The sequence below is a fragment of the Bacillus rossius genome, chromosome 3 (assembly GCF_032445375.1).
Source record: "Bacillus rossius redtenbacheri isolate Brsri chromosome 3, Brsri_v3, whole genome shotgun sequence".
NCBI classification, from domain to species: domain Eukaryota; kingdom Metazoa; phylum Arthropoda; class Insecta; order Phasmatodea; family Bacillidae; genus Bacillus; species Bacillus rossius.
Genome location: NC_086332.1, coordinates 85226700 through 85237502, shown reverse-complemented (window position 1 = coordinate 85237502; position 10803 = coordinate 85226700). Strand labels below are relative to the sequence as shown.

Genomic DNA, 10803 nt, shown 5'->3' with positions numbered 1-10803 from the left:
TAAATAAAGATGTTTAACGCGGAAATATCTGCGTGTTTGATCCATCGTCGCTTAGCCGCTTACAAATTTTTTGTTAGCACATGCAGTACAGATAATTTCATGTCCGTAGTTCAAGGCAATGCTCCAATAGTATCCTTATCCAAGTTTTTTAACTAGAAATTTTGCTTTGGCCAAAGGTATCTGCATTTTCGTCCAGGGTGCAGCAATCACATCTATAAACATAAGGGTCCCTGGCAGTACAGACTCAGTTATTAGTTAACAATGTGACATTAACATAGAAAATTTTCTGTATCGTAAATTCTTCTGTTTTTGTGCCTCTGAACAGTTAGTTCTTTGTTAATGCAACAAATAATAATTGTTGGAGTATGTATGCGAAGAACCTTTGGAAAAATGTATTTGGAATGTAATTTGGTAACAATTTTGGTGAAAAATATAACTCCAAAAAGCTTCAGAAATATTTTCTTTAACTCACCTTAAAATTCAGTATTTTTCTCCTGCTGCAGTCTAGATATGTAATGAAATTTGTACTGTAAGGTCACCTTCAGACAAGCTGATTGACTCATTACAACTTTCTTACTACCTTGCATAAGCCAGAAAAAGCATTCTGATTCTTTCAGTATAACCTAATAGTCAGTGGTTTCAATCAATGCTCAATGCTACCGATTTAAAGTATTATTGATGGGTATTGAGAAATTAATTAATTAAAAGTATATTCTCCAGGGAAAAAACATGAACACAGCTTCAAATTTAAAAAAAAAAAATATGTAGGCTACATCAGTACACAATCATAAGCTGCCTTGGAAATTGAAACACACTGAAATGATTGCAAATATGCCCAATACCTCTACTACATCAGGTACATAAATGAAAGTGACAGAAGGACCAAATTTTGGAGAGCATGTACATACTTAACTACAGTACCAAATGTTTAAAGTATATACATTTATATATTTAAAAAAAATAGCACTGCCACATTTAGGCCACTAATACATAACATTTCTAACACTATACATAGAATTTTTTTTACCTTTAACAAACTCAAATACAAGGAATTTCCTCACAAATCGAAACTGCAACCTACATATCAACCTCCATGTATATTAAATACATTATTTCCAGTAATTTTTTTAATAACTGGTATTTCAATCAAATACAAAATATTTACAGATCTTTTGCAACAAAATGGTTGTAATGTTTATTTTTTCATAGTTAGTTTTTAATTTATTTTGATTAACAATTCCTTTCAAAAATTATATTATTTTATCCTTACTCAAGGGAATTGTTTTTTCATTTAGAGCAGTGATAGCCAACTTCGCTCTTTCAGAGGGCCAGATATAATTTTTGAAACTACATATTCCGATGGCCAGAATGAATTAATATTAAGTTTCTTACATCAAACTTTTAATGTCAAGTCATTCTGTACAATAACCAATAAATACATTATGTGTCATGTGATGAAACACATTATATTTATCTGAAGAAAAAAAAAAGAGTTTAAAAAAAAATAAATCTTATATCTAAAAATAAGTGTCATGAAACATTATGTGAATTACAAAAGTATAAATAAATAATTATTTTCTGTATTTCTGTAAAAATATCATGGCTTCATAACAGTGTCTACTGACAACTTACTCTACGTACATGCAAACAAAGACTGCTAATACACGACAGTATAAAATAAATGACAATAGGTATTTCTTAGTTGGAAGATTCTTTAAGTGGAAAACACGTCGCGTGGGCCGGATCTGGCCGCAGTCCGCCAGTTGGCCATCACTGAGGTAGAGGACTCCACAGTGCTGAAGAAAATTACTTAACACTATATTTCGGATCAAAAGTTAGAATTGAACATATTCCATGGTCTTTCGAGGTATTCTTATGACATTTTCATGTTTCCTCTCACTACTTTCAAACTCCCGAACCTCTCCGCATAGCAGCCCTAGAGGTTCCAATCTGCATTGTCTTGTCCCCCTCCCTGCGGCGCTCACATCTCACGCTGCTGCACGGCGTAGCAGCGCGCCTGCACGCCTGGTGCAGAGTGAGGCACCGCCTGGCTGTACATGAGGCGTGGCCCGCCGGACACTTGGGCCTGGCTCACGTACGCATTCTGCCAACACACCAAGCACACAACCGTTCCAGAACTTGTATCTTGTAGCATCTTTCGTATTCATGCACAGTACTTAAGCACGCACTCGAATGCAACCTCAGCTGGAAGAAAATTGTTGATCATCATGAATAATTAAATAATCCGCTCGCGAACCACTCCTGGCTATCTGCCTCCGGTCGGTTTTTCGAATGAATACAAAAACGAACTCGGTTCACTTACGGGCGGCATGGCTTCATGTATAGTTAGTCTGTTTTCTTTCTGCTCGCAAACCTCCAGGATCCATTGTTTATTTTAGCTTGAGCCTATTTATTTTGTGCAAGAAAAGCATTTTTGTTGAGGTAAAGATATTCATAAAAACAAAACCTATTCATGGAGAATACGTTTAGTTAAAAGGTCAAGTATACAAAAGCATGCTGTAAGCTGACGTACAAATTTTAATTATCAAGTCATGCAACAACAACTTACTACAGCCAGTAGGGTATAGTGCAACAATTTACGATAAAACATGGTAATGCATGCAAACATGCCATTTAGCGCAGCTGTTGCCATCTCCCATCTGTGTTTACGGCTAGTTATTTACATACATATACACACATGCATATACATTAGTGATGGGATTTTCGATACTTCGATACCACGATACCTTCGATACTTGACGGTATCGCAAAGTATCGAGTATCGAAACTGTAAGTTCGATGCATTTTTTCGATACCGGAATGCTTGTTCATTTGTATTGAATTAAGTTTTGAGTCGCCATCGTACAAAATAAACGACAGTAGAACCTCGATGATACGTTCCCGTTTCATACATTTTCCTGTGTCATACGCCGATTAATTTTGGTCCCGCCGAAAGTACTATATTTACAATGGTTTACTTTCCTGGAACATACACTTATAAAATCATTAATTTCCCGTTTCATACGTTTTTACGAAGAGGAAAAGTCCTAAAATTCACAAAAAAATTTTTGTTACATTCCTCCTGATAAACTACGTTTTAATGCTTTTATTTTGAAAAAGTTCATTGTTTACCTTTGCAAACGTAAGAAAATAACTTTATCGCACCATATATAGGTTAGTATTAGGAAGACTGTGCACTTCGCTAGTAGCAACTATGGCCAGCACCAAGCGAGACTAGTGGCGCAAACTAGCAATGATTATGAAAATGGTGCACGCACTTTACCAAGGCACGGATCTCATATTTTGTGCATTCATTAATATTTGAACTGAATATACCCGTTTGTTATTGTTTTCTTACAATCGGATTGTTTTGTTTTTTACGTTTCTCAAGTTAAAATTTTATTGAAAATTGTTCTGCTGCATAAAGTTGTTTGTAAAATGAAACAAACAAGCAAAAATTTCTGATTTTCTTTTTACAATAGCCTATTTTTTTTTTTCTAATTTAGGCTTATTTCCCCCCCCCTTTTCCAAGAAAGGACTTCATAACATTTTGTAAGGCCACTGTTTCTCATGTCAGCTTTACTTGATTATGGACTGTATTTTACATTTCTGGTTGTTTTATTTTATGTATATATAATGATGAATTCATATCTTTCATTAATATAATGCAATTATTTACACATTATGTATTTAAGTTTAATCTGACATTGTGCTGGTATACTAGATTGAATTTATATAGTTTAAAACTAATTTATGTTATTTGTAATAATTGTTACTTAATGGGAAAATATTTTTCCCTGGAGTATCGAAAGTATCGAACTGAAAAAACAATACAGAATCGAGTATCGAAAGTGTGGTATCGCCCCACCTCTAATATACATACATATACATATATATGTATAAGAAATAAATAAAAACATTTTAAGTTGCAACTACTAAACCTGCATAACTGCATAACTTTTTTACCAATGGAAAAAAAAAATTAATACATAGTGTGTTTTAAGTTTATTTCTGTTGCCAACATATTCTCAAAATTAAATTTTACTTTTTTGTCACTGCATTAATTCAACACTATTAATATGAATATAAAAATCGATATGCTACATTATAAGCCCAAAATCATAATATTTATACATTTCCTTGTGATGTTTCTCTGTAGGCCTTTGGCTGTGTAGGGTATCAGTTAGAGACTGCTTTAATCTACTTTACTTTAAAAACACCATACATAAAAACTAAATAATGTTTTTTTTTTTTTTTACTTAGTAGGTACATACTATTTTAGGTATTTAATGAGGCTGTGCCAGAATGTATTTTTCAATTCGAGAAATTTTGCCAGAGCTGTCAAGAGAAACATCGCCTAGCCTCAGTTACTACAGTAAGTGGGTGCGGCTGGCATGCATCCTGACAGTCGCTGTTGTTACACACACTCATCTACACTGGTGTAACGTAAATGTCCCCTTCAAAAAACTTTGGGAGACTGGTGAATCTTTTAGTTTCAAATACAAATAAATTACTAATGCGATTTTGTCTATATATCTGTGCCTCTATATTAATTTTACTTTTAATTAAATGAACATAAACCAACAAAACATGATCAAAGTAAACATGTTAAAAGGTAACTTAACTTACATATATGTTTTGCCAAATATATTAAAATTATAACATTTGCTATATGGGTTGGCAAATATATTAAAACTATGACATTTGATGTATGGGCTGGCCCTAATTAGAATATTATTATTAGGTTTCCTTTGGCATAGTTAAACAGAATAAGAAACAATATAAGGCCAAATAAAACAATCCCAGAGTTTTAATTCTTAGTGCTTAGAGTTATTAAAGTCCCGTAAGTAATAGTTTCGGATGTTCCAGTCTCTTCAAAGAAGTAATCTAATTGTCACGCTGTAGACATCACCGATAATTTGGAGGTATGAGATTTGAAATTAGCTGGCTGAAGGTGAAGTGCTGAAGTGTTGCATGGTACCAGGGCGCCTTAGCCGTCCTGGGTCTCCGAGGAAGGGAACGAGTATGCGGTCATCATGCCCGCTCCAGGCTCTTGAACCCTGTCTGTGAACTAGCCCAAATCCAACATGGTCAGAACTGGTTCACAGTCAGTCAGTAAATGGGCAAAAATGTCCACCAAAAACGGTGATGGTCAGGGAATAAAAAGGTAGGCAAAAACTCACCAAACAGGGAGTAGCTCGTAGCGCTCAGGAAGGTAGCCCGCCAGGATGCGAGGCGAAGACAAGTGCGGACGCTTCCATAAATTAGGATAATCAGGAAATTTAGCAAAGTATAAAAATTTCTACTAGGCACACAGACTGACTAATTACTGGTTAAGATAAGAATTAGGGAAAACATCTCTTGACTAGCCGACTACATTTTCGTACGACGACCGACTGATGTCTTGCCGTGTGCTGGCCAAGGATCCGAGGTGGTCAGTCTGCTACCGCGATGTGGAGTCCCCTCATGGCGGGAACAACGCTTAATTAAAACAGTGCTTGCTTTCGAAAGAAGTGATGGAGGTTCGGCTTCTGGGCCGAAAGGTTCTGAAGATTTCCGAGTGAATGGCAAAGAAACACCTGCATCGATAGCTCGATGTTGTCAGCGGCCCAAGCGGAGCGCCATCTCTTGGGTGGTGGCAGAAACAGAACACAAATCGACTTTGTGCAGCTCAAACAAGTACACTGCTAAAACAAGGGGGCTTATGGAAGAGACTGGTGTAGCTATCTGGCAGCTCGCAAAAGAACTACAGGGCACTGCTTGTGGCATGAGTTGCCAGGTGGCAGGCTGAGCTTGACCACAGCTCGGAGGAGTTGCTAATTTCGCCACAAGAGGGCAGAGACGGTACGTCTGGACACTGGTGTTCAGACCTTGAGACAGGTCGCCCCTTCCCGGGGTTTAGGACCGGTCTGGGTGCCAGGGCCTTGCCACATTTAAGTATTAACATTTGTTTTATTATTTTTCAGACTGTATACAACTAGAATTTAGTGGGCCCCAGTTGTGCATCGCAGGCCCGGGTGGTCTGTCGATCCACCGGGACGTAGTTCCCCGCATTTTTCCATACCTAAAAGACAACAGTCTCTAGGGACATTATTTCGTTAAGGCATAGGACTGTGAGTAGCGATCGGCGAATGTGTTTTCTGACGGACCTGTTTCGTAAAGAACATGTATGTTTCCAGTCTTAAGAAGAATAAAAATCCAAATTCATTTCAACTCTTTTACTTGAGAATCACCATTAACAGTTGTAATTCATTTAACAGTCATACACACACCTCAGACTACCTGCCACTTCTGATGAATTTGTTTTCTACTGTTTATATATATGCAATTCAGGCCATAATTAGCCAGTGAAGTCTGGATTGTCACAGCATACTAGATAATCAATGTTAGAAATGTTAAAATTTACAAACAATTTGAACGGATTCGATGGTGTGCCTAGGAAGGGAGTTATGGATTTTTTGTCCTCCAATTCTTGATTTTCCCACCCCTTGCTGTTATGGTTGGTCGTATAAAAAATTTATTTAGACAAAGATTTTTGGGTTTACAAGGAAACGAGTTATAAAATGTTCAAACGAATGTGATATTCATCATATTATAGGAGTTAAAGCTTTTTTTTCTGTTTTTCAAAAAACCTCCCCCATTTCTACCCCTTTGGTCGGATATTGCCCATTAACGAACCTGACCAAGATTTTCTATTACTATATTTTATTTATCAGTTTGGAAAAGACTTTTTAAAAAAATTAGGCGGTTATTGTGTCCATAAAAGTGCATGCGTGTGCATGTGTGTGTGCGTGTGTGTAATGTGTGTATACTGGAGATATTATAAAGCATTATAAGAGTGAGTCAGCAAGGTATCGCCTATTATTTTAGTTCCCTTGTAAACCTAAGAGAATTAAAGTAAGAAGTAAAAGGTTGGTTTACAACAATATGGTCAAAGCGTAGTGGTAGCCTGTAAATCAAGCAACGCCAAAGTTTTCATTAAAAAGGTTTTGCTGGTGATACTATATTTAAAGAGTTACTATGTTGTTGTCAGAGTCGGTCCTTCAGTTCAAGGTTTAACCAATATCCTTACATCATTTTACGGCAGTAGAACATAATGCCTGAAAACTTAACTTCACACAGTAAAATATAAAAAATTAAAATTGAAACTTAAAGTATCAAACATTGTGTTTACAAAATCTTCAATTTGGACGGAATCACATGCATCTAAGTTTAACAAGTAAATCCCTATGCCGGCATTTGGCTGGTTTGGACATGAATTGATAGTGTATGTGGAGATAACATTGCAGTTTTCACTACCCTAGTAGAATTGCAAACAATTGATTGCTAAATATAAAATAATATGCTGCATAATTTCAAGAATTTGGTTTTTTATAAATGTATTCGGAAACCTTTTGCAATTGTGTTTAAAGTGTCTATCACAGCTTGTTTTACTCCTTTTGGAAGATAGTGAAAGTTTAGGTTCTGAAAATTTGTTTCTATACTATTTTGTTTGGTCAATAATTTGACATGCTTACTAACTAATAGGTACTCCTAAATATTATCATTTATTAATTTAAAATAATGTTATTTTGTAATTTATATTCTTATATAAAGTAGGCCCATTTTGTTTCAAGGAAAGTTGTCTCTTTTTCTTGGCTTTTAGTATTTTTTTTATTTTTACATGGCCATAAAGGCAAAGAGACTGCCTTCTTATAAGTTGATTGTAATTCAGTCATACCAAATTCATTAACACTGAACTATAAAAAGTACACAACTATAAAATGCTAACATTATAAAACTGAAATGGTTGATAAAGTGGTAACTTAAAAGAAAATTACTAGTTAGAAAGATCTAATTACTTTTGCACTAAACATAAAAATAAAGTCTGGATATATAACGTTGGCCTGGTTAGCAAACCTAGTAAATTTATGTTTGTGAATTTTTTATTTTTCCCCCAGAACTGTTGTTTGTATGTTCTCTCTAAACCTTATAGCCATAGAATTTTTCTTAGAAAACCAATGTCCTATTTTAGCAAACCTCTAAACTCTAATAGTCTAAAAATGAATGGTCCGCCATCACCTAACCTCGCTTCATCCATTCCCCGAGCTAACTGGGGGCAACAGGTTTGTATCCCGAGAGAGGGCAGAGAAGTTTGCTAATCTTACCAACATAGATCCTGTCTCAATCCGAACACGGCTACATGCCTGTCGCCAATATAACTGCTCAAGACGGAGCCCAGTCAAACACAGAGGGGAACTCAACAAGCTGGGAGTCAGGAAGCAAGGCACTTACGTGACTGGACGATGGAATGGCCTGGTAGGTGTTGCTGGTAGCAGCATGAGACGGTGGAGGAGGTGGGGCCACTGGTTGCGCCCTTATGGGGTACCCTGAAGTGATTCCCCCAGTCTTACCACCCTGTGAGACATACACACTTATTAGATGAGTCACATCATGAACATGGTAGATTGAACATCAACATAGGTAAAGTTAAATGATTTCCAACCCATTAATCAACTAGTTGACATGCATACACATGCATACGTGCGTGCAAGCAAATGTGCGTGCGCACAAACACTAACACACACAGATATATACATTTACATATTTTGTTCTTGGCTATATGATTTATTATTTTGTTGAAGGATTATAAATATATGTATACATCTAGAAGCAAGATTATGTGGTGAATAGCAATTAAAGTGAAATAACAGTGAGATTCAGTCAATACTCTGCTAATAACCAAAATGGATGTCAATACACCACAAAACATCAAAATGCAAGGCTAAACACAAATATGAGGTGAAATTCACCTAAGTGATCCTGTTTTTACATTAAAATATAGAATTGTTTTCATGTATATTTCAGTTTAGATTTTTATTTAAAAATCTAAAATAATATGTACTAAGTAAAAATATGTATTTAGTTTCAAATTATGGTTTTTTTAAAAGTTAATACAAGCAGTCTAGCCGATACTATACAGATATGGCTAAAGACCTACAGAGAAATATCACAAGTAAATGTATAAGTATACAGATTTTGGGATTATAACAGTGCAATTAATAAAATGATTAGCTGTTCTTTTAATTTTAATATTTATAACTTTACATGAACTACGGAAATACTAAATATTTTAGTTACAGCATTTTGTTTAACTTTCATCAATATATGTAGAATTATTCTATGTACACATTTTAAGTATCTTGGCATGAAATTTTGAGACAGTTGACCAACGTAATTGTGTTTGAGGTATACTTATTATTAGCCTACATGTGTTTTAATTTTAAATGATGATAAAGGTGAAATTCACTATTTTTAATGACAAAATTCACAATTTTTATAACACCACAAAATATTGGCTTTCTCATTGTCTCTCTCTCTCTCTCTCTCTCTCTCTCTCTCTCTCTCTCTCTCTCTCTCTCTCTATATATATATATATATATATATATATATATATATACACATATAGACACACACACACATACATACACACACACACACACAAATTAACGACTTAAGCATATTAAGGAGGCAAACGAACCCTAGGGGAAGTAATAAACAACAAACTTTAAACATATGTAAATTATTGTAAAAATTAAAAACTGAAATAATATTGTTAACGCTCTAGAGAAATCCATGGTCATACCTGTGGAGGCTGCTGTATAGGGATGGCTCCTCCATGGATGGCCACGTGGGTGGCCGGCCTGATGGACGAGTAGAACTTGTCTGCAGCCTCCTGGGGCGGGGGGAACACCGACGGGGGCTTGCTGGGCGCGTGCTGCTCCAGGGGCTGGTGCAAGGGTGTCAGGTACGCTGCCCCAAAGACCATAGTTTCCACTCCAAGCTGTCCATTCTCAACAATTTATTCATTTTCTATCTTATCACAATTATATAATACGCTGTGCATACAAAATTGATATTTAAAAAAATTATTTTTGGTCATATTAAAAAGGAATACAAGTTTCTTTTTTAAAGTTAGGTATATGTATTACAGTTCACTAAATACTAAATCATTACCTTTCAACTAAAACAAACACAACATGAATACAAACTGAAAACACTAAAATCTAATTTTATAGGTATCCCTAAACAAGATCATCGGTCAATTATTAAAGAGTTTCACATTATGAAAAATAATATTACAGAAAACAGATGCAATCAAAATGGAAGATAGCAGAATATGGGAGTACCCTTGAGAAGTCCAATGTGTTTCCCACATTCGAAAATTCCAACTCAGTTCCATCAGGTATTGGTATTGAGTAAGAAAGGAATCTTGTTCAACCACATGCATTCCAAAAACAATTTGAATGGCATTTTATGACCAAATTGCATGAGTGTAGAAAAGCTATAAAAATCGTTCTGCTCACTCACAGACAAGATCAAGGACTTGACAGCCATGATGGATAGGAAAGCTGGTGAGTGTAAGATATTTTTGCCCACTGTGCCTCAACTTGCCTGGACTTGTCAACCAGCAGTTTCAATAACAAAAGAGGGAGATCAGTTTTAACTACACTTGCTTGCAGATTCAGAGCCATAAAAATAAAAGTTCATAATAAAGCAAAATGTGAAAGATACGGAACATCAACGACACAGGGAATTTGTAAGAGTGGATACAAAAGCACAAATCCCCCACCATACAATAAATTATAAAAATTGCTCTTTTTCATCCTTCTCTGTGCAACAGCAGCATAAGTACTGCTGGGTCAATGCAACAGCGACATAAGTACTAGAGCATAAACTAGTCTTATACAAATAGTAGCAGCTTTGAGGTCCTCTACCGTGCATAAAATTCTTGTTTGCAACACCAAATAATACAGCATCATA

General features: G+C 35.6%; 1 protein-coding gene across 3 annotated transcripts in view; it reads right to left on the bottom strand.

The window, feature by feature from the left end:
- Positions 1-927: 927 nt before the first annotated feature.
- LOC134531000 (G protein pathway suppressor 2) overlaps positions 928-10803 on the bottom strand; it is a 61465-nt gene continuing 51589 nt past the window's right edge. For all 3 annotated transcript variants that reach the window (XM_063366419.1, XM_063366418.1, XM_063366420.1), the window contains 3 exons: positions 9626-9792; positions 8275-8397; positions 928-2104 (listed from right to left, as the gene is read on the bottom strand). In XM_063366419.1, coding sequence (XP_063222489.1) covers positions 1982-2104; positions 8275-8397; positions 9626-9792 — 413 coding nt within the window. In that variant the 3' untranslated portion in view covers positions 928-1981. The remainder of the gene's footprint in view (positions 2105-8274; positions 8398-9625; positions 9793-10803) is intronic.